Source organism: Lynx canadensis, chromosome A1 (genome assembly GCF_007474595.2).
Source record: "Lynx canadensis isolate LIC74 chromosome A1, mLynCan4.pri.v2, whole genome shotgun sequence".
NCBI classification, from domain to species: Eukaryota; Metazoa; Chordata; class Mammalia; order Carnivora; family Felidae; genus Lynx; species Lynx canadensis.
In genome coordinates, this window is record NC_044303.2 from 97,630,080 (window position 1) to 97,654,921 (window position 24,842).

The 24,842-nt window shown below is 36.4% G+C and overlaps 1 protein-coding gene across 3 annotated transcripts in view; it reads left to right on the top strand.

Moving 5' to 3' along the window:
* Positions 1-24,842, top strand: part of DMXL1 (Dmx like 1) — a 135,139-nt gene that overhangs the window by 38,829 nt on the left and 71,468 nt on the right. For all 3 annotated transcript variants that reach the window (XM_032592714.1, XM_030317036.1, XM_030317043.1), the window contains exons 8-19: positions 1,041-1,230; positions 3,244-3,412; positions 7,922-8,134; positions 10,175-10,428; positions 10,540-11,224; positions 11,315-11,436; positions 14,805-14,894; positions 14,979-15,081; positions 17,953-18,072; positions 18,365-18,586; positions 20,939-22,624; positions 24,136-24,243. In XM_032592714.1, coding sequence (XP_032448605.1) covers positions 1,041-1,230; positions 3,244-3,412; positions 7,922-8,134; positions 10,175-10,428; positions 10,540-11,224; positions 11,315-11,436; positions 14,805-14,894; positions 14,979-15,081; positions 17,953-18,072; positions 18,365-18,586; positions 20,939-22,624; positions 24,136-24,243 — 3,962 coding nt within the window. The remainder of the gene's footprint in view (positions 1-1,040; positions 1,231-3,243; positions 3,413-7,921; positions 8,135-10,174; positions 10,429-10,539; positions 11,225-11,314; positions 11,437-14,804; positions 14,895-14,978; positions 15,082-17,952; positions 18,073-18,364; positions 18,587-20,938; positions 22,625-24,135; positions 24,244-24,842) is intronic.

Consider the following 24,842-nt stretch of genomic DNA (forward strand, 5'->3'; position numbering starts at 1 on the left):
TGAGTTATTTGATAGAAGCCTTGTACTGATTGTTCTTTTTAATTCTGATATGTTTGTGTCTACTACAAGCAAGATATTGTGACTTTTTCTTTCTTTCCTTTTTTTTTTTTTTTTTTTTTTTTGCAGGAGTTCCTCAATAGAATGTAGTCTTTGTTGATATGAGTTCAGCCTTTGAACTCCTCATGCTTATGGGGTTTATTAATATATATGTAATTGATTTTGCTTTTGTGAGTGGAAAGATAGTAAATTCACTGACAGTTAAGAATAAGGGGGGGCACCTGGGTGGCGCAGTTGGTTAAGCATCCGACTTCAGCCAGGTCACGATCTTGCGGTCCGTGAGTTCGAGCCCCGCGTCAGGCTCTGGGCTGATGGCTCAGAGCCTGGAGCCTGTTTCCGATTCTGTCTCCCTCTCTCTCTGCCCCTCCCCCGTTCATGCTCTGTCTCTCTCTGTCCCAAAAATAAATAAACGTTGAAAAAAAAAAATTAAAAAAAAAAGAATAAGGAAGGAGGTGGCTACTAATTATTTTATCATGATTTTTCTTCTCTTGTGCTTCACTGCTTTTGGAATATGTTAAGCATGGAGGAAAATAAGTATACTAAATAGTGTAGCTTGTTAGTGACCAGTGTGCATGAGTCTTCACAGAAAGCAAAAAATAAAGCATTATGAAAGAATTCAAATGGTAACCATTCAATGGATAAATCAGAAAACTTTTAAAGAAAATGTGTTTTTCCTTGCTTATTGACTGAGGGATTATGGCATTATCTCAGCCTTTGTTCTTTGGATGTAAGTGAATTTTAGATTCTTAAAACAAGAAGTACCACATTCTAAGCAGAAAAGAAATAGGTTAGCAGGCATTTGCTATGATGAGATCAAATACCCACTCAGTTTTAATGGTTTTGACTAAGTATATTGCATAAATGTATATTGACATTTCTTCATTGGTACTCCAGTTGTGTGCATTTAAATAATTACAGAAACACTAGAATATTATACCGTACGAAATTTATATGTTTGCCTCTAAAATCTTTTTATTCCTCAGGGCTTCTGTATGTAACGTGTTGTTGACTTGCTGCAAAGATAATGTATGTCGTCTTTGGGTAGAGACCTTTTTACCAAATGATTGTTTGCTCTATGGAGGTGACTGCAGCCATTGGACCGAACCAATTAATTTAACAAATAACTTCAAAAGAAATGCTTCTAGTAAAGAACGAATTCAAAATGCTTCAGATGTAAGTGTTTTTATTAGATGTTATTTCCTACAAGTTTTAAAACCCCTTGTACATTGCCTTTTTTGTAACATTCATCCTAGTTAATATTCAAAGTCATATGGTTAGGTATGAAGACATATATGTATATTAGGAAAATGATTCTCAGAAAACTTTATAATTTGTTTCGTTCAAAAAATATTCTTAAGGGGGCGCCTAAATGGCTCAGTCAGTTAAGCATCTGACTCTTGATTTCTGCTCAGGTCCTGAGCTTGCGGTGTGTGAGATCAAGCCCCACATTGGGCTCTGCACTGACAGTGGGGAGCCTGCTTGAGATTCTCTCCCTTCCTCTCTCTCTCTCTGTCTCTCTCTCTCTCTGTCCCTTCCCAGCTCATGCTCTTTCTCCCTCAAAATAAGTAAATATTAAAAAATATTTTTAAGGATTTGCCTAGAGCATAAAGGTACTTACAATTATGAAGTTAATCTTAAGTTACCTAATGATAACAAAAAGATTACAGTTGACTTAGCTAAAATAACAAAGTAAATGAAAATCTGAGAATGCAAAGATTTGACTGTAAAAATAATTTTTTTATATATATATGCATATATATATATTTGCTGTTCACAGGTTGGGTGTTTTGTCATAATTATAGGAATGATTAGAATAGTTTGTCAGAGGGGCATGTGGGTGGCTGAGTCGGTTAAGCATCCAGCTTCAGCTCAGGTCATGATCTCAGTTTTGTGAGTTTGAGTCCCATGTCAGGCTCTGTGCTGATAAGCTCAGAGCCCACACCCTCCTTGGGATTCTGTGTGTGTCTCTCTTTCTCTCTCTCTCTGTCTCTCTCTCTCTCCCTCTCTCCCCCCCCCTCCCTTTCTCCACCCCACCCCCACTCATGCTCTGTCTCTCTTCCTTCAAAAATAAATAAACATTAAAAAAAAGAATAGTTTGTCAGATTCTATTTTACTAAGTAGTGTGAAAAGTAAAAGTAAATTTTTAATGTGTAGGCTAATTGAACATAGACTAATAATACAGTTTCCCATTTTCTTGATATTGAAAACAAAGTGTTCTGAAGTGATTTATCTTTGAATACTTTGTATGATTATGGAACAACTATTTTTCAAACTTGGAGAGTATTCTCAGGGCTCAGAATATAATTAAATATATATTTCTGGGAGACTCAACAAGTAATAGAATGGTTATGTATAATAGCTGAAAGAAGTTCTTGACTAGGAATCTGAAGACTCTTGTTCTATGTTTAGGTGACTTTGGGTTCTGTAGAAACTATTATATGAAAGATGTGAATAACAAAATCAGCACTGTCTGCCTTGTGGGTCACATGAAGTGATATCTGAAAAAGCTTTGCAAGTTATGGAATAACATCCTAATGTCTGATGGTAACACTATTCAGTGCTTTGTGGTCATAGGGTATAAACTGTGGATGCAAAGGGAACAGTACACATAGAGACATCATTATCCACAGACACATTGTTAAAATTCTGTTTTATAAAATTAATTAATTATCAGAAAATAAACCAAATAAAAATCGCAAAGTATTGTGTGATGGTTAAAAGAAATTAGGCAGTTCTAAGCTTATTCTTCAAGTTCAAATTTGCTGCACAGAAGTACTGAAAAATATTTGTACATTCAAACTCATCTGAAATAGGGTGTTATGAAATAAGTCAGAGAAGGGCAGATACCATATGATTTCACTCATGTGAATTTAAGAAACAAGAAATGAACAAAGAAAAAAAGACAAAAAAAAAAAATGGATTGTTACCAGAGGGGAGTTGGTTGAGGGGTGAGTGAATTAGTTGAAGGGGATTAAAAGTACACTTAATCATGAGGAGCACTCAGTAACCAATAGAATCGTTGAATCATTATATTGTACACCTGAAGCTAATATAGCTGTAATTATACTGTAATTGAAAGTTAATTAGAATTAAAAAATGAAATAGGGTATATGTAATGTCAAGCAATCATTATGTAACGATTGTTTTACTTTTAATGATGGTTTTACTTTGTTTTTATTCACACAGGTCAACCTGAGACATTTTCGCAGAGGTCGGAGGAGATCACTTGCCCTTGTAGCACATACTGGATACCTGCCACATCAGCAGGACCCTCATCGTGTCCACAGGAATGCTCCCCTGCACGCCAATGCACTTTGCCACTTTCATATTGCAGCCAGCATCAACCCAGCCACAGGTAAGAGAACACTGTTCCAAAAATGTTCCTGGAAATTGAGTAAGTTGATTTGGTAACAAATAAGTTATACTTCTAGTTTTGAATAAGTAAAAAATTGGAGGTGACTTGTTCACCTAACTTTGTTATAGCCAGCTCAGTAATGACATAGGATAGGTTTTTGTTTACTTGTTTGCTTTTTAAGGCTATGACTTGGTTTGTGATTTAAAATCTTAAGAAGTCGTAGGGCACCTGGGTGACTTAGTTGTTAAGCATCTGACTTTGGCTCAGGTCATGAGCTCGCATTTCATGAATTCGTGTCCCACATTGGGTTAGCACGAGCCCCACATCTCTGTCTCTCTCTCTGTCTCTGTCTCTGACCCTCCTGGAATTCTCTCTCTCACTCTCTCTTTCTCTCTCTGCCCCTTGCTCACTTGTGTCCCCTCCCTCTCTCTGAAAAAAAAAAAAATTTTTTTTTTTTAGTCATTGAGATTCTTAATTAGTTCATTCAAAAGTTGAGATGTTCAGGGCGCCTGGGTGGCTCAGTCGGTTAAGCGTCCAGCTTTGGCTCAGGTCATGATCTCATGGTTCGTGCGTTCGAGCCCCGCATCAGGCTCTGTGCTGACAGTTCAAAGCCTGGAGCCTGCTTGAGATTCTGTGTCTCCCTCTCTGCCCCTCCCCCACTCACACTCTGTCTCTCTCTCTCTCTCTCTCTCTCTCAAAAATAAATAAAGCTTAAAAAAAAAAGTTGAGATTTCAGCTAAAACTTAACAGGTTAACACCACAAAGTAGTATTTTGTAACTATTGTATGGTTGTTAAAATAAAACCCTTGTGTCTAATGCTTGATTTTAGGAGACATTCCAGAAATAGGGCATAAATATATAGAAGTTGTAAATGGGAATTAAATTTATCTTACTAGTGAGATAATGCACTGTTAGATTAAAAGAACTAGGATATCTGGATCTTTGAATTTTTAAATTAAAGTGCTCATCATTTCAGTAAATATTTTCTGTGAGTTTAAAAAACAAGTGGTCACAGTTGGGACATTTAAAGCAGAACTAGAATATTACTGAAAAAAAGATTAAAAACAGTATTTGCGCATGGTAAATACCATCTGTACAGAAAGTGAAAAGTTTCACCTGTGCTGTACCTTAGTCCTTCTCCGCCATAGATAAACCCTATTGAGTTTTTGTATATTTGCAGATACCCTTATGCATAAAGTAAACCTATTTTCATATAGTATACTGGGTTGTTGCTGTACTATTGCATTCTTCAAGGAAAAATAACAATAAATATGGTTCATTAGTTACCTGAATCAAAGTGAGAAGTGCTCTGGTAAGTTAAATGTAGGGATATTTACAGAAGGAGTAAAGAGTATTTGCTGACAAATTTGGTTAACAACAGTCCCAGCTCTAAAATAATTCATGAGCCAAGAAAATGAAAGGGGACAATATTGAACTATTTTTTTTTAAATGTTGATTCATTTTGAGAGAGAGAACGTGCAAGCCCAGGAGCAGTAGAGAGAGAGGGAGAAAATCCCAAGCAGGTTCTGAGCTCCCAACCCAGAGCCCCACGTGGGGTTCAGTCTCATAAACCATGAGATCATGACCTGAGGTAAAATCAAGAGTCAGGTGTTTAACCGACCGAGTCACCCAGGGGCCCTGAAACTGAACTAGTTTTATGAAAACATTACCTAGGCTTGGGAAATACCATTACCTTTATCAAAAAACGTATACTGACAGTGCTTGTAATACCCACAGGCAACTCTGAGATCACTGGAATAGTTTTGAAAGTCTCTTCTGAATGAAGGACAACATGTTGAGAATAAAGAAAGCTTGGATTCTTGCTTTAATGGAAAAGTCTGAGTTGTTACAGAAAAATAAACACTAAGTTTCAATGTAGCATCTCCTTGATGACCTTCCAATAAGAAAAACTCTAAAACCTTTCTTTTAGAGTGTAGGTCCTTAATGAAAAGCCATATATATATAACAAATCAAAGCAAAATAATAATATTAGCAGCTAGATTAGACACCATGGAGTTCTTCTTTTCCCACATTAGACCTTTTGGAATGACCTTTCTGAATGTTGTGTTTGTTATTCAAGGCCAAACTCTTAGAGCTTCCCTTATTTGCCCATCCATAGATAAAGGAAAGGAGCTCGTAGAGAATGTTCTCTTAATACCCATTCCCTGAAGATCTCTCATAAAAAAATGGCTTTAATGAAATTCTTTGAGGTCAGGAGACAGAAGAAATGTAAGTTTTGTCTTAACCCAGAATGCTTCTGTTAAAAGCCTCCATTAGCCTCTCCTTCTTGTGTGTTTAACAGCTAGGTCTGTGATCTCCTAGAGTCATTGCTGATCTCTCTTGTGTTGATTGTTGCTTGAAAATCAGAAAATCATACTCATTAGGATTCTTAGGGCACTCTCACATTCCCTGACACTAATATATATGCACCTAGGGGTAGTAGGACTGGCAATATAGTACCTCAAGACATTTATTGAGTGTTTGGTCTGTGCCATTACAGCAACCAGAGATACGGTAGGAGCTGGAGGTACAGTGGTAATAGAAACAGATGTGATCCTTGCTTTCATGAAGCATATAATCAGGAGAGAAGAGATAGATGCTAATCAGATAATTACAGTAATGAATGTACAGTTATAAACAGAGTTCTTGGATTGGATATATCTGTCAACTCGTAGAATTTGCCTCCAGCAGAAGGGATAGGAGAAAGGTTTTTTTATTCTTTATTTTATCATTCATCCTCTGTAATACTGTTTTCATTGGTGTCTGACACAGGTCATTAATTCAAATTATTTATCTCTCCCTTAAAAAAATCAATAAATTTGTTCTGTGGAAAATTGTTAACCTTTTGTGAATCCAATGTAGCCTTTACTGTTTAGCAGATATCTGCATGATCTAGATTTAGGTTTGATTTAATATGATAGGCAAATTTTTCTTCACCTTTATGTTAATTAGGGACTATCATTTGTCACATTCTACTCTGTACGTCAGTATACTTAATTTAGCAATTAGATGAAAAGTACTACCAAGAAAGAATTTTTTTTAGCTGAGTTCGTTTGTCTTAAATGCCTTCCTTGAGTACAAAATAGGGATCTCAGTTTCTCCTTTACAACTTGAATCTTGATGCTAATAAATCAGAATTATCTCACTTAGAGTTAGATACATCATTTAAAAAGTTACTGTCAGTCTCTAAATTAAAAAGTGGTTAAAATCAAGATAAATATATCACTTGTTCCTCTGACATCATATTGATGGAATTTTTTTTGGTAGATTAGGTTAAAAGAGATTTCTTACCAGTTTGTATGTAAATTAAGGACACTTTTCTATTAACTATCCACAAATCACAGATTTATTTCTTAATGAAAATATTTTTTGAATTAAAATATCTGAAAAACAAATAATCCAGTGAAGAAATGGGCAGAAAACATGAATAGACACTTCTCTAAAGAAGACATTCAGATGGCCAGCAGGCACATGAAAAGATGCTCAACGTCGCTCCTTGTTAGGGAAATACAAATCAAAACCACACTGAGATATCACCTCACGCCAGTCAGAGTGGCTCAAATGAACAAATCAGGAGACTATAGATGCTGGAGAGGATGTGGAGAAACGGGAACACTCTTACATTGTTGATGGGAATGTAAACTGGTGCAGCCGCTCTGGAAAACTGTGTGGAGGTCCCTCAAAAAATTAAAAATAAAGCTACCCTACAACCCAGCAATAGCACCGCTAGGAATTTACCCAAGGGATACTGGAGTGCTGATGCATAGGGGCACTTGTACCCCAATGTTTATAGCAGCACTTTCAACAATAGCCAAATTATGGAAAGAGCCTAAATGTCCATCAACGGATGAATAGATAAAGAAATTGTGGTTTATATACACAATGGAATACTACGTGGCAATGAGAAAGAATGAAATATGGCCTTTTGTAGCAACGTGGATGGAACTGGAGAGTGTGATGCTAAGTAAAATAAGTCATACAGAGAAAGACAGATACCATGTGTTTTCGCTCTTAATGTGGATCCTGAGAAACTTAACAGAAGACCATGGAGGAGGGGAAGGAAAAAAAAAAGTTAGAGAGGGAGGGAGCCAAACCATAGGAGACTCTTAAAAACTGAGAATAAACTGAGGGTTGATGGGGGGTGGGAGGGAAGGGAAAGTGGGTGATGGGCATTGAGGAGGGCACCTGTTGGGATGAGCACTGGGTGTGGTATGGAAACCAATTTGACAATAAATTTCATATTAAAAAAGATAATAAAGAAAATATCTGTATGTGTATATAAATTATGCTATAGGGCCTAGAATACGTAATTGTTTTCCTTTATAATAGGCATGTTAAATTTATCATTTAAAGCTGTTGTTACTAATAATCGTGGCAAACATTATATTGGGAATCTTATTTAAAATGTTACAGAAGTGTAAAGATAAATGTAATAGTTAATAGTAAAAATATGAGACCTGAATATTGTGTATGATAGAAATATTGTGTGTGTTTTGTTGTTCTTTATAGACATTCCACTTCTTCCTTCTATCACATCTCTAAGTCTAAGTGACAATAATGAGAAGAGTGGGCCTTTTGTGGTACACTGGCTGAACAACAAAGAGTTGCATTTTACTTTGTCCATGGAAGTATTTTTACAGCAACTTAGAAAAAGTTTTGAACAGCCATCTTCTGAGCCCAGTGTAGAAGACTCTAATCAGGCAGATGTAAAATCTGATGAAGGTAAAGCTTTAACAAGGATAAAAAAAAAAATGTCAAGTTTTGTTGAGAATAGCTAAGTTGTCTATATTTGGCTAAAACTAGCTCCTGTCAGAAACTCAGAATTTCAGTGGTGTAATACAGATTTGGAGTAGCTCATTTAATAATCCAGCTCATTTAACATTCCTGTTGCAAGTGGCTTTCTTTTATGGGATGATAGAGGCTCAGGATTCTCCATACTTATGCTCTTGTCAGCCCCTAGGACCTTGTTACTTAAAGGACTACCTGTGGCCTAGTAGCATTGACATTACCTGAGGCTTGTTAGAAATGCACGATCTTTAAGAATCTGCAATTTAATGAAATCCTCAGGTGATTGTACTAGGGCCTTAAAGTCTGCATTCAGCCTCAGGTAGGTTGGGAGCTGGAAGAGTCTTCGGAGGGGGACAAGGTTTAGCTGTTTCTCAACATCTTTAACTCAGAATTGGCACATATCATAAACCATTTATATTCTAATTTAACTGGCAAAGACTAGTCATAAGGCCCATGACTGGGTGGTCATTCTATACTGAGGGCTAGGAAGCATGAGTTTGTGGTGGGTAGCTAGCCATCTCTGCTACAGTTTGTAGTTCATAAATATTTCTGTTTTTAAAAAGTTTTGTTTTGATTATAAGGTTGTATGGGCTCATTAAAAAAAAGAAATCAAACAGTACAGTTAGGAAAATAATTGGATATTGTTTGAGTGTACTTCTAAGATATTCTTTTCTGTGCTCATACAAACATACATATGGTTGTTTTTTTAAGTTGTGCTGTAGGTATTCATTTGTTAAACAAAAACACTGATCTGCCTGCAGCTTGCTTTTTAAATTCACTGATGGGCCCTTTTCCATCTCATGATTTTTACCAGCTCTTGATTATTCCATATCAAGAGAAAATTTGAGTATTTTCTCTTTGATTGACATTTAAATTGATTTAAATTATTTTTCACTATACTGATCATGGTACAAGGACACATCTTTTAATCTTCCTGTGAATTTTTACATAAGAGGATTTCCAGATACAGAATTGCCAGAGAGTGTGGACATTTTAGATTTCAATAACTTTTGCCAAATTACCCTCCAGAAGTGTTTATAATACCCTTTTCTAATGGATCCACATAACCTTTTTTCACATCCTTGCCAACACTGGAGCTTTTCATTATATTTCATAATATTTTTGCCACTTGATATGGGGAAAATGGCATCTTGTTTTACATGTCATTTTCTTGAGGCAAATTGAATAGAATTATTTTAGCTCTTCTGTGGTATGCCTCTTCCTGCTCTTTGCCTATTTTTCTGTTAAATTATTTTTCTTAATAATTTGTATGTCTTAACAAATTTTTTAAATCTGATAAACAGTCTTACCATTTTTTGAGTCTCTCTTAAGAACGTCTCTGTTTTCCTAACCAAGAGTAGAGGCCAGGATTTTTGAAATAGAGGTCACAATATGCATATGTACCTGTTTTAATAGTTCAGTATAGCAGTTTTAGTTACCTGTGTTATTGAAGGAGATCTGGAAATTGCACTTTAAGTGTATTCCTTTAAAATAGTTTCTTTAAGGTGTCCTATCAGTTATGAGTGTATACACCTAGAGCATCACTAGTACAGTGGACTCATGTTTTTAAAAATCTAATATTATGAAGAAAATACAAATTGCATTCCAATAATATATTTCAGCCCAGAATTATATCCCCAGTTCTAACTCTGTGATTTTACTGTGAGAAAAACTAAGGTCCAGGCAAGTAGTATGTTTTACTTCTGAGTAAATTGTGGTACAACCAGTTTCGCTATTTTCTAGTCCAGTATTAGTACTCTACCATTAATCCACTGAGTCAGTCCTATAGGCCCTCTAGAATTAACTCTAATGGTCTTATATTCCTGGAGCAAAGTTATTTTTAAAAAGGAGCCACTTTCTTGTTTATAGGAAAGCCGTTATGTTTTTAATCTTGAATGTATTTACAAGGGTGTTTCTTAATTTATAGTAATAGCTTAATTGTACTTACTGGGTCATGAATTCTTTTGCTCATAGAAATGGATGATGGTGTTGATGATCTGAAAGCAAATCATGAAAAAAAGGAATTGGGCAGTGATAAAATGGTACCAAATTCAAGTTTTGCACCATTACCCTCCGCTGCCATTGATCATCAGATTGAAGTACTTCTGTCTGAATGGAGTAAAAATGCAGACATGCTATTCAGTATTCATCCCATGGATGGTTCTTTGCTGGTTTGGCATGTGGATTGGCTGGACGAATACCAGCCTGGTATGTTTCGTCAAGTCCAGGTACTATTATTACAATCTCTGGAGAGCTACTTCTTGTTAAATGTGGGTACTGTTTTGTAATACCTCTTTTTATTATTTCATATGTTCTAATGCTTGCTTTCTTAATTCTAGGTGTCCTTTGTTTCCAGAATTCCTGTAGCTTTCCCCACAGGTGATGCAAACTCTCTCTGTAAAAGCATAGTGATGTATGCCTGCACCAAGAATGTTGACTTGGCTATTCAGCAAGGAAAACAAAAACCTTCTAGTCTCACGCGGTCCACATCAATGCTAATCTCCTCTGGTCACAGTAAATCAACTAACAGTTTAAAATTAAGTATTTTTACCCCTAATGTTATGATGATTTCAAAGCATGCTGATGGCTCTCTGAATCAGTGGCTGGTCAGTTTTGCTGAAGAATCTGCTTTTTCTACAGTTCTCAGTATTTCTCATAAATCCAGATATTGTGGTCATCGGTTTCATCTTAACGATTTAGCTTGCCATTCAGTATTACCATTACTGCTGACGACGTCACACCATAATGCACTAAGGACACCGGATGTCGATAACCAAAAGCAACCTCATGATCCCGTAAATATTGAAGAATGTTCTTTGGCACAACAGAATAAAAGCAGCGTTGATGTGACATTTCAGGATCCCAATGCAGTTTATAGTGAGCTTATTCTTTGGAGGGTTGATCCCGTTGGGCCATTGTCTTTTTCTGGAGGTGTTTCTGAACTGGCCCGGATTAATTCTCTACATGTTTCTGCATTTTCCAATGTGGCGTGGCTGCCCACTCTTATACCCAGCTACTGTCTAGGTGAGCTTTCTAATTCTTATTTAAGAGATTTAGATTTTCTGAAATTATTATTTAAGGGTTAAATTGTAAGTGTCCATAAATACTTTCTAGGTGCATACTGCAACTCTCCTAGTGCATGCTTTGTAGCAAGTGATGGGCAGTATCTGAGATTATATGAAGCTGTTATTGATGCCAAGAAACTTCTGTATGAGCTTTCCAATCCTGAAATTTCTGTAAGTAAATGGCTTTTAAAATTAAGTGTATAGTATGATGTTTTTAGATAAGTAATTTATATTTATTGGGCATGTTCTAGAATTGTGACCTATAATTTGTAGTAAATAGATGTATATTTTCTAGTTATTTCATTTTTTTCACATTTATAAGGTACCATTATAGTGATTCTTAGCTTCTTTAAAAAGAAACCATTTCTTTTATTCATTCCAAAAGTAAAGTCTGGTTTCCTACAATATGTGTTTCTCTAATACTTCTTTGCTCAGAAATGAATGAGGATGACTGGCAGGATAAATGTGGAAGTTATGTTGATTCACCTGTAGTGTTTTCAAGACACTGGGAGCTGGAGTAGCAGCAGTAGAATTTTAATCTTAAACCACGAAAGAAAAAAGCTCTCAACTTCGTTGCAGTTCAGTTATTGTCCTTTCAACTCCTCACAAAGCCTTTGTCTTATGATAGGCGGTGCTTCTTCCTCTACACAGCTAATAGCAACCCACCAGCAAGCCAGCATTTCCATCCTTGGCTTTGGTGTTTTTAAATGAACCCTGAGGTAACCTTCAACCTCACTGAGCTTATTGTTCAGGGAATTCAAACCATCTCCTCAGCTACCAGTCAACGTTTTTGTTAATGTTCTAGTTATATAATTGCATAGTGTCACTGGTCTGCTCCAATCCTGTTTTTTTCCTATTTTTAATGTGTGGTTTTTCAGAATGCAGGGTTTTTCAAAACACATACAAGAGTGTTATAGGAGAAACACGCATATTTATTGAGGGCCTTCTATTTTTCAGGTATTATTTAAATGCTGGGAATTTAGATGTGAAGAGAGCAGACAAAAATCTGAGCTTACATTCTAGTGAAGGGCTATAGGAAAAAAGGTAAAAATATATTAATAAATACTGTGGAGAGAAACCATGTTGCAGAAGTAGTGGAGAATGCCAGATAAGGGGCTGGTCAGGATAAGCCTCACAGAGAAGGTACCGTTTGAGAAAGGATCTAATGGAGATGAAGGAGCTAGCTATGTGAATATTTAGAGAAAGAGTATGTTAGGAAGAGGAACAGCTAGTGCAAAGATGCTGAGGTCAGAGCATGTTTGGTATGTACAGGAGCAGCAAGGAGGATATTGTGACTGGAGCGGAGTAAGTGATGTGGAACGTAGTCAGGGATAAAGTTGGAAAATCAGCCTGGCCAGATCATACAATGGGCTGTATGGCCCATTTTGGTAACTTTGGCTTTTAATCTGAAGAACATGGAAACCATTGACAGATTGATATGATCTCACTTAGGTTTTGAAAGGATTTCTCTTGCTGTTGTAGACAGCATTAGACATGGGAGCAGAAGTGGAATCAGAAAGGCCAATCCAAGAATCTTTATAGTAGTCCAAGAGACAGTCTCAAAGCGGCTTGTAATGGTAGCAAGTGGTAGTGATAAAGATGGTAAGATGATATTGTGACTGGAGCGGAGTAAGTGATGTGGAACATTAGACATGGGAGCAGAAGTGGAATCAGAAAGGCCAATCCAAGAATCTTTATAGTAGTCCAAGAGACAGTCTCAAAGCGGCTTGTAATGGTAGCAAGTGGTAGTGATAAAGATGGTAAGATTTGGACAAATCTTAACAGTGTGGAGGTTCCTCAAAAAATTAAAAGTAGAACTACCCTATGACCCAGCAATAGCACTGCTAGGAATCTACCCAAAGATACAGAAGTGCTGATGCATAGGGGTACATGTACCTCAATGTTTATAACAGCACTTTCAACAATAACCAAATCATGGAAAAAGCCTAAATGTCCATCAACTGACGAATGGATAAAGAAGATGTGGTTTATGTATACAAAGGAATACTACTTGGCAATGAGAAGGAATGAAATCTAGCCATTTGCAACAACTGGAGGGTATTATGCTAAATGAAATAAGCCAGGCAAAGAAAGACAGATACCATATGTTGTCACTCATATGTGGATCCTGAGAAACTCAACAGAAGACCAGGGGGGAGGGGGAGGGGAAAAATAAAGTTACAGAGAGGGAGGGAGGCAAACCGTAAGAGACTCTTAAATTCTGAGAACAAACTGAGGGTTGTTGGGGGTACAGGGGAGGTGAAAGTGGGTGATAGGCAGGGAAGAGGGCAGTTGTTGGGATGAGCACTGGGTGTTGTATGGAAACCAATTTGACAAGAAATTATATTTAAAAAAAGAATTGGACAAATCTGGATGTGGTTTGAACATCAAATAGGCAAGATTGAACTGGATTGGGGCTTGTATGAGCAAAAGAGGATGATGCCCCACATTTGTGTGTGAGCACAAGGAAGAATAGAATGACCTTGAGTTGAGAAGAATGTATAAGTAGCAGATTTTGAAGAGCATGGATTTTTGAGAGCCTGGTGTTGGACATGTTAATGTTGAGATGACTGTTTGACACCTACGAGACCTAGTAAGCTAGTCTGTAGTTTAGAGGGAAGCCCAGTCTGAAGATATAAAATGAGTAGTTGTCAGAATATAAATTTAAAAGCATGGAGCTGAATGAGATCCCTGAAGAAAAGGAGAAGTGATAGGATTGAACCCTGGAGCATGCCATTGTTGAAAGTAGGGTAAATGTGGTGTATAGTGGAAGCCGAGTGAAGACAGTTCAAGAAGGGAGTGATCACCAGAATCAAATGCTGCTCATAGATTAAGTGTGTTGAAGATCAAATTTAACAATGTGACCTTGACTAGAGTAGTCAGGACATAAGTAGCTTGAGAAATCAGCATATAGACATAATATATCAGCTTGTTTCTTTAGCTCCATCTTTCTTACCTCAAAATTAATCCCCGAAGGGACACCTGGGTGGCTCAGTTGGTTAAGCGTCCGACTTCAGCTCAGGTCATGATCTCGCGGTTTGTGAGTTCGAACCCCGCGTTGGGCTCTGTTCTGACAGCTCATGGCTGGAGCCTGCTTCATTCGGATTCTGTGTCTCCCTCTCTCTTTGCCCCTCCCATGCTCAGGCTCTGTCTCTTTTGGTCTCTCAGTAATATATAAACGTTAAAAAAATTTTTTTTTTTTATTAATGCCCGAAAAGCATTGATTCTTAGAATATTTCCATGAGATTGAAGTCAGTCCTTCATATTTATAGATGTGAAATATTCTTTCCCCTAGCAGTCACCGCACACTGCTTTTGTTTTTCTCTGTACCAACTGAGCCATAATTCTTATTCATTCCAACATAATTAGGTAAGGTAAAGTCCCAGAATGTTTATGATGAGAGCAACTTAGGGACTTATTTAGCCCCACTTGAACTTATTTCTCTACTATGCCTGAAATTTCATGTTAGTTATTAATTATTTTTTAATTTAATTGTTTAATAAAGGAGATATCCATTTTTTTTTTTTTTTTTTAAACAGAAATATGTTGGTGAAGTGTTTAACATAGTAAGTCAGCAGTCAACTGCCAGGCCAGGATGCATTATCGCATTAGATCCCATTACCAAACTTGTAAGTATTATTCTTCTGGCCACTTAGCATTAGGTAAATAACACATATGTCAACTTACATATGTTGGTATTTATTTACATTCAGCAAGGCAGAAAAACCCAGCTGCTTCATGTTTTTCAAGAAGATTTCATTTTGAATAACCTCGAGAAGAAAAGTCTGGGAAAAGACAGAATATTGTCTGATGCAGGTAAAGAATAATTTTTTTATGTAGTGAGAAATATTATGTAGAGTATATTAAGCATTTAATGAAGATAAGTTGATATAGTATTTCATACCATCTATGTGAACTTAAAATTTTCCTATGTAGGTTTCTGATATTATTTAGCATATAAATACCAGTATTTTTGGGGCGCCTGGGTGGCTCAGTTGGTTGAGCGTCTGACTTCAGCTCAGGTCATGATCTCACGGTCCGTGAGTTCAAGCCCTGCGTCGGGCTCTGTGCTGACAGCTTAGAGCCTGGAGCCTGTTTCGGATTCTGTGTCTCCTTCTCTCTCTGCCCCTCCCCTGTTCATGCTCTGTCTCTCTCTGTCTCAAAAATAAATAAACATTAAAAAAATTTTTTCTTTAAATAAAAAAAAAATACCAGTATTTTTAAATTCTTAAACCTGGATATACACATGAAAACATTAAAGGGGTTTGTCAATTACATTTTTTAAAAAGCATAATAGAAATGTTTTTTATGATAAATGTATGAGTACTCTTTGCATGGACAGGGTCCTCCACCAGCAATTTGGGTAATAGGGACACCTGACCTTTTAGAAACCTACAGTTTAAAGCAGTAGCCTAGGGACGCCTGGGTGGCTCAGTTGGTTGATCGTCCTTTGGCTCGGGTCATGATCTCATGGTGGTGAGTTCAAGCGCCACATTGGACTTTGCATTAAAAAAGCACAGAGCCTGCTTTGGATTCCCTGTCTCCCTCTCTCTCTGCCCCTTTCCCTCAAAAATAAACATTAAAACAAAAAATTTTAAAGCAGTAGCTTAAAACTTCAAATTATAAAGACTGCCTTAATACTTTCAAGTTAAACATTTAAAAAAATTATATTAAACTCCTACACTCAGAATTAACTGTTACTTTGCGTAAAGGAAAATAGAACAAAATGAAACTAAAATCTCTTGGTCATCAGTTTCATGTACGGAGCCAAACCAAACTCAGAAATGACTTTCCTTGCACATGAACCATACATACAGCTTGTGCCTGCTGCTTTTGTTTTCCGGGTTTTTTGTTTGTTGGTTGGTTTTGGTTTTTTGTGCCTGTTGCTTTTTAAAGTCCATTATTAAGCCTCAAGTAATATTATTTTCATTTTATATTTGTTCCTGATTATTTGTCTTATTCCTCTTGTGCATTATTTCTTAATTCTACCTTTTTCCATTTTCCTTTTCTTTTGAGTTTTGTACCGTTATGTCGAATATCTAGTTTCTTACCACTGTTTTCACTTAGTCTGTCATTTTCTCTGAGAATTCATGAACTGTGCAACAACACAGTGCTTTGGTAAGTTCTGAATATAAGGATACAAAGATACTAAAATTGGTAAATAAAGATGTCAGGTACAAGATAAAGGGTTATTTATATCAACAAAATGTTCTTTTTGATTCCTTTCATATCTTAAAATATTAATAACATTAATATTGTAACGATCCAAATCTCTCTAAGGTTTTTAAAAGAAATTACTCTCTTATGCTTAAGGTTGAGTTTGTTGTGATCTTAATCTATTCCAGCATTTTCTTTTCTATGAGTCTTTAATTTTTAACTTTTGTTTTCTCTTTAAGTCTTTTTTCTAGTTTTTCTTAAAATATTCAGGGAATTCTACTTTTACTCAAAAGCTATTACCTTCATTATTGTAGTTTTCTAGAAAACACCCAAAATGTTCATCTTATTTTGCTGTAATGTTAAGAAGAGAAGAAATATTTCACAGATACTTTCATTAATAGGACATTCTTTCTTGTTAGTAAAATTATCAGAAATAGATTGATCTCTGATCTTTTGTCTTTAGTTATTATCCCTTATCCTTTCCCTCCCCTAAATTCTTGTGCTTTAGATGCCTAACTCACCTGGAACACGTTACCAAAGCTACCTTTTCATTTAGTCTTGTAACACAATATGATTTGTGTGTGGTTTTTTTCCTGATTTTTATATGCTGTATGGTTTATATAGTTTCTATAATTTTTCTTTACATGATTTTGTACATAAGATTAGCTTGTAACCAAGAAGACTTAGATAAAATTTAAACCAGGTCCATTTTATTTCAGTTAATAATGAGTCACTGATTTTATATTTTAGTTGCAGTTTTTTGGTTTATTTTGAGCAGCTTATGCGCTGCTTAAATCATGGAGTTTTGACCAAGAAAAATGTTCTTAAATAATATGATGAATTAAATACTTTTTTTTGGTTTGGTTCTTAGATAAACATCATTAATAGATCATTCCATTATGGAAGTTATTTACTTTGAATTGTGTTTGGCAACACAGTTTTAATCATGGTAGTAGTGCTCATTAAAAAAAAATTTTTTTATGTTTATTTGATTTTGAGAGAGAGAGCAAGACAGAGCACAAGCAGGGGAGGAGCAGAGGAGAGGGAGACACAGAATCTGAAGCAGGCTGCAGGCTCCCAGCTGTTAGCACAGAGCCCGGTGCAGGTCTGAAACCTAGGAACTGTAAGATCATGACTTGAGCTGAAGTCTGATGCTTAACTGACTGAGCCACCCAGGCACCCCATGATGTATTCATTTAAAGTATATGTCACAGCGTCTCTGTTCAGAAATTTCCTTATTATAGTGTAACCTATGTGAATGATGTGACAGTGATGACTGTGATATGTGATTTTTTTAAGCCTGTCAATTCAAAGATGAAATTTAAGCATAGCATACATATAATTGTTAAAATTTCAAGTTGATACAAATTCATGTGGTAAAAAAGTTGATTGCACTCTATAATGTTACTTTCTACGTAGAATTTTAGGTAAGGGTTTTAATTTTTTTTTAATTCACTTATTTTAACTTGGTGTATTTAATAAGTTGTCTCATTTATTCATGTTAATAGTGAAAATTATTAATACCAACAGGCAGCTCACCTAATGGATTTTCTGAGAAATTCTACCTAATTGTAATAGAGTGCACCCAAGACAACCAATCATTGTTACACATGTGGAATTTACATTTAAAGTCTATTCCTGTCTCATTAGGTGAGTCTTTTTAATTTTTTTTTTAACTTTAGGCTTAAATTAACAAATTATATGTGGTTAGATAGTTCACTGCATATTTTTTAAAGCTATTCTTATTGAGTGAAGGTAACTGTAGTTTATTCAATTAATTTAAAAAGCAAACTGATTCTCTCATTTTCTTATTGTAAAAAATCATATTAGTATGTTTTAAAATCTTTTATAAGGCTTTTGGATTATAAAATGTAGTAATTTTAATACTTACAGGGATTCCCCCTTTCCCCCTGGTTTTTGGTTCTTTTCTTATGTTTTATAGATGAAAAAGTAGATACAAAAATAACTGAAGCAGTTTGGCAGCCAGAAGAACATTATTCATCTTCTCCAGAAAAGATCCTGTCTCCTTTTTCACAGAAGTATCAGGCTTGCAGAGCAAATCTCCAGAGTACCAGCAAGTTAACTCTGTCTTCAGAAATGGTTTATAGCCAAGAATTGAATTTGCCAGAAGGAGTTGAGATAATAAGTGTTAAGCCATCAGCAGGTTTGTAAAGTTTGTGAAAAGAGACTACTCAAACTTTGGAATCTATGAATATTAGGTAAGGTATTTAAAAAGAGAGGGGCGCCTGGGTGGCGCAGTCGGTTAAGCGTCCGTCTTCAGCCAGGTCACGATCTCGCGGTCCGTGAGTTCGAGCCCCGCGTCAGGCTTTGGGCTGATGGCTCGGAGCCTGGAGCCTGTTTCCGATTCTGTGTCTCCCCCTCTCTCTGCCCCTCCCCCGTTCATGCTCTGTCTCTCTCTGTCCCAAAAATAAATAAACGTTGGAAAAAATATATATATAAAAAGAAGCATAGCTACCTGTTCTTAAATGCACATGGAAGCAGAAATGGAAACACTCTCTTTACCTTAAACTGAAAACTTACGTTCTCATTATGTTTTCAGATGTCTGACATTTGTCAGCGAGTTGTAGCATTAAGTAGTGATTTCCAAAACAAATTTTCATGACGTCTTTATGAAGAAAAACTGAGCGTTTCCAGGGCAGAGATAGTAACAAGTTTGTGCCTTATTTGCCAACTTTGATAATGTTGGTCATGGCTGCCTGGAGCTGTGTGCTCTGAGGGATTTTGAATGGGTCGTTCCTCGTAATATTTATCATCTTTAATCTAGAGGAGTGGTTCTCAAAATGTGATCTCCAGACCAGCAGCATCAGCATTATCTGGGAACTTGTTAGAAATAAAAATTCTTGGTCTACACCCTCCCCGGTTTACTGAATCACAGATGCTGGTGCACCTCACAGGCTGTTTCAACAAGGGTCCCAGGTGATTCTAATTCATACAATAGATGAAGAACCACGATTCTAGGGTATCAGGAAAACCAAGACAAAATCACCTTTTATTACCCACTTCTTTGAGTTTCATAGTCACAGTGTGCATTTGGTCTTTTCTACTTCTCTGTCATTTTTTGAACTGATGACTTGGAATGCTTTGCAGTTTGCCATGTCATTATCAAGTACTTTTCTAATTGGTGAAGTTAGGAGCTGGGGTATTAACATTGTTCTAATAACTTTTAATTTTGTTTCTTCATATATTTTACTGAAAGAAGCATTAATGCAAAGAAAAAGTTTGAAAAAGAATGATGTTTGTATAGACACAATTTTAAGAACTGTTCCCTTAGCCAGAATAGTTGGATCTTCACTACTGAACTCCAATTAAAATAATATGGGAAATCTAAGAGAAATATTTCTAAAAACAGCCCTCTTATTTAACTTTGGCCCAAGTTGAGTTTGGCAGAAGAGTAGGAGTTCTAGCGAAAAAGGAGAAATTCGTTTTGTTTGGCAAAAAATAGCATAGAGAAAAAGCATTTTTCCTAGTCTTAATTTTTTTTTTTTTTAATATCAAGTCTATTAAGAAGGTCAGCTACTCTCTACTCAGTTCAGAGATACCAACGGACAATGCTAATTGTGTCCTTTCACAACACTGCTATCCTCCTTGAGGACTTAAAAAAAACTTTATTAAAATCATGTTGAAATGCTTTTAAAATATGATAGATATCCTATATAGCATTTCTATGTTGTAATTAGTTCATGGGTTAGCAAACTATGGGCTACCTACCTGTTTTGTAAATAAGTTTGATTGAACATAGCTGCTCGTATTTGTCTACTTTTTGTGTATACCTGCTTTTGCTCTAGACTCCTAGAGTGGAATAGATGCATCAGAGACCCTGTGGCTAGGAACCTAAAATAGTCACTACCATCTTGAAGAAAAAGAAGTTTGCTAGTGGTTTAGGAAATTAAAAGTGTGTCATTACATTAAGGATGGCAAATGTTTTGTCCCACTTAAGAATCTTCTCAGCATCAGTAATGTCACATAGACATCAGTTACGGAGGGCTCACCTAGTACTTCAGTAAGCATGGGCTGCTTACAAAATTGTATTGAAAAAGATGAAAGAGAAGGAGCCAGGAAATGTTGACACAGTTTTAAAAATATATTGGTATCTTTAAAATGAGATGCATATTAATATATAAAATGAGCAGAGAGACTACTGGCTTGAGAACCAGCATTAGAATTCAGGTTTTCTAACTCTGCATCATTCTAGCTTGTGTTTGATTTAGTGTAAGATACATCACATATTTGGTCAAAGGTCCTTACCTATTAAATGTAGGAATTGAAGCAGACCACCTCAGAGTTCTCTTCCAGTTCTCGGTTTTGGTAATATTGCCCTTTATGTATACCTTTTTGACATCTTTAAAAGCATTTTACTGGTCTTGTTGACTCTTAAACTGAGTATAGGCCGTCACGTTGTTAACAGGAGTTTGTACAAAGACTAAAACCTTTAGTACATGAAAACAGAAATACTTATCCAATTTGACATTTTGTTAATAGATCATTTTTGTTTTAGGACATCTGAGTTCTTCTTCCATATATCCTGTGTGCAGTGCTCCTTATTTATTGGCAACTTCATGCTCAGATGAGAAAGTAAGATTCTGGAGATGCAGAGTAACAGATGGAGAATCTGCCACATTGAAGAATGGAAAAATGGATCTTGTATACATTTGGGAAGAATGGCCGTTACTTATTGAGGATGGACTTCATAGCAATAGTAGTATAACCGTCCCTGGTAGGCCTGTAGAAGTTAGCTGTGCACATACAAATCGGTTAGCAGTAGCCTATAAGCAGCCTGCATCTAATAGTAGGTCTTCTCAGGACTTTTTGATGCATGTAAGCATTTTTGAATGTGAGTCTACAGGAGGTTCCTGTTGGGTCCTTGAACAGACAATTCATTTAGACGAATTAAATACAGTGTTAGATTCTGGCATTAGTATTGATAGCAACTTAGTGGCTTACAATAAGCAAGAGGTGTATTTCTCCAGTAAAGAGAGTATCACATCCAACACAAAGCATTTAGTTCACTTAGATTGGATGTCCAGAGAGGATGGTTCTCATATCCTCACTGTAGGAATTGGATCAAAACTTTTTATGTATGGACCCCTGGCTGGCAAGGTACAAGAACAGGCTGGTAAGGAAAGCCTCGCATTTCCTCTCTGGGAAAGCACTAAAGCTGTGCCTCTTTCTAAATTTGTGCTATTAAGAAGTATGGATTTGGTTTCTTCAGTAGAAGGCTCTCCACCTTTTCCTGTTTCTTTGTCATGGGTCCGGGATGGCATCCTGGTGGTAGGCATGGACTGTGAAATGCATGTATATTCCCAGTGGCAGCCATCTTCTAAACAAGAACCCGTTGTCACAGAGTCCTACAATGGGAGCACTCCATCTATAATAAGTTTAATAAAACAGAGTAACTCATCAAGTTCTGGATTACATCCTCCAAAGAAAACTCTGACTCGATCCATGACCAGTCTTGCACAGAAAATCTGTGGAAAGAGAACTGCCTTTGATCCTTCCGTGGACACAGAAGATTCAGGTCTTTTTGAAGCAGCTCATGTTCTTTCCCCAACTTTACCTCAGTACCATCCTTTGCAGCTTTTAGAACTCATGGACCTTGGCAAAGTTCGGAGAGCAAAGGCCATCTTGTCGCACCTTGTCAAGTGCATTGCTGGAGAGGTTGTGGCTCTGAATGAAGCCGAATCCAACCACGAGCGCCGCCTTAGATCTCTCACCATCAGTGCTAGTGGAAGCACTACCAGAGATCCCCAGGCTTTCAACAAAAGTGAAAATACAGATTATACAGAAATAGATTCTGTCCCTCCGCTTCCTTTATATGCCTTACTTGCAGCAGATGACGATAGCTGTTATGCGTCTTTAGAGAAATCTAGTAATCAAAGTACTTTAAACAACTCAAACCAGTTGTCAAAAGAAAGTTATGATGAGCTTTTTCAGATCCCAACTTTAATGACTGATAATCACGTGTTAGAGACAGATGAAGAAAACACAAAGCCCAGGGTTATCGACCTTTCACAATACAGTCCAACTTACTTTGGTCCTGAGCACGCTCAGGTTCTCTCTGGCCACTTACTTCATTCTAGTTTACCAGGACTCAGCCGGATGGAGCAGATGTCTTTGATGGCCTTAGCAGACACAATCGCAACTACCAGCACTGATATTGGAGAAAGCAGAGACAGAAGCCAAGGTAAAACTAAACTAGGTATGGGAGTGGCAGAACAGCTGGTCACCGTTCTACTTACTTATGCAGAAAGTTATCTTAAGTGATTTTTATAAAAATTATGCCCATGACGGTTTTTAAAATCATTATTACTATACCTTCATGATAGTTTTAACTTTAATAGATACTATTTTTCCGTAAATCATAGTACTTTGAGAGAGTATGCAGAGAGTCACTATGCCAGTCATTTTTACCTGATGTCTGCTTAATAATGTTAAAGATCCACTCGAATCCTTTTGAGTTTGGCAAAAGTTAACCTTCTTATTAAATAATCACTTTAGGGGCACTTGGGTGGCTCAGTCGGTTAAGTGGCCGACTTCAGCTCAGGTCACGATCTCACGGTCCGTGAGTTCGAGCCCCGCGTCGGGCTCTGGGCTGATGGCTCGGAGCCTGGAGCCTGCTTCCAATTCTGTGTCTCCCTCTCTCTCTGCCCCTCCCCCATTCATGCTCTGTCTCTCTTTGTCTCAAAAATAAATAAATAAATAAATAAATAAATAAATAATCACTTTAAATACCTGAAAGTAAAAGGTGCTTTCTGCTTTTTCTCCTGTTGTAATCACTGTTAATTTTTTTTTTTAAGTTAAAAAGAGAGTTTGCATGCATGTAGAGAGGTTGAGGGTCAGAGAGAGAGAGAGAGAGAGAGAGAGAGTCCCAAGCATGCTCCATGCTATCATTGTGGAGCCTGACGCGGGGCTCAATCCCACAGACCTTGAGATCCTGACCTGGGCAGAAACCCATAAATTGGATACCTAACCGAGTGAGCCAGCCAGGTGCCCCTGTTAATGGGTTTTTAAAATATTGAGGTTCTTTAAAATTAGCAGTAATGTATACTCCTGCTTAGCATAACAAAAATAAGTATAATAAAATTAGGTCTTTTCCTCACCCAGAGAGCATTTTTTTCTTCTTAATCTGAGTTATAAAAAAAAAAAAAAATTGGAAGGTAGAATTCACATCAGATCTCAGTAAGATTTGAAATTAACAAGTCTGGCCTTGTGCATAGGTCAGTAGGATGCACCCCTTGAACTGTGTTTGAAAGGAAAATATGTAACTATTTTTTCCTGTGTTAGCAGTTGATTATTGGGATGGGTCTATGGCTTGAATCAACATGGAATTGCAGAGTGAAGGTTAAACTATTTTAAAATTTAGTTACATTTTAATTTAAACAAGATCAGATGGGAGGAGGTTGAGTTATGAAAAATATCGCTAACCCCGAGTCAATTCATTCTCTTTAATATTTTTCAAAATATTTAACTATACTACTTTGGTCTGTGATGTTTGTTTGTGTAGACAAAGGAAATATTAGATAATAATTAGACCGGTAACTTTTGTTGGTTTCAGAATGTTTTGTTCCTGTATTTGGTGCTGTGACATATGCCACATGCCAGAATTATTAACATTTACTTGGAGTTTGCTCATGAAATGGTTTTCTTATAAATACAAAAAAGTAAATACTTTGTTATTGTTTTTGTTGTTCATAGGTGGAGAAACTCTCGATGAATGTGGGTTAAAATTTCTTTTAGCTGTTCGACTTCATACGTTCCTTACAACTTCCCTTCCAGCTTACCGAGCTCAGCTCCTTCACCAAGGTGATTTTGGTAGTAATCTATTAAAAGGAAAGAGAGTAAAAGTAGAGAGGCTTGAGAACATTTTGCCCAGATATGACAATGACAAATTTGACACATTTTAAGTGTCCTTAACTTACTTGTAAAAATATTTATTTCCATTTAATTTTCTTTGCTTAAAATACTGGAATTTTTTTGGTAGATGGAAAGACTTAATGAAGAAATGGGTATTGGGCAGTTAGATAATCTGTGTTACATTTTCAAATGCGTCATACATTTAAGACCAATTAATACTGTTTTATTCTCTTCAACTTGTTTAGATTTTTTTCTTTGCTCTATTTAACATTTATCAAAGTTGAGTTTTCTACCCAAAATTTGAGTAACATTTTTGTTCCAGAAATAATAGTTTTTAATTGTCTTACGTAAAGAGTATAGAACATAGAAAGGAAAAATTCACTCACCCCAAAACTATGTTAATATTAATGTGTATTTCAAATGTTAGTTTATTAACCTTTCAGATACTCTCATATACCTTAGGCCTTAAATTAACAGAAATATTTGACTTAAGTTTAAGGTAACTTAAAACAGGGTATTTCTTGGCTTACTGCCCTGGAAGTTCAGAG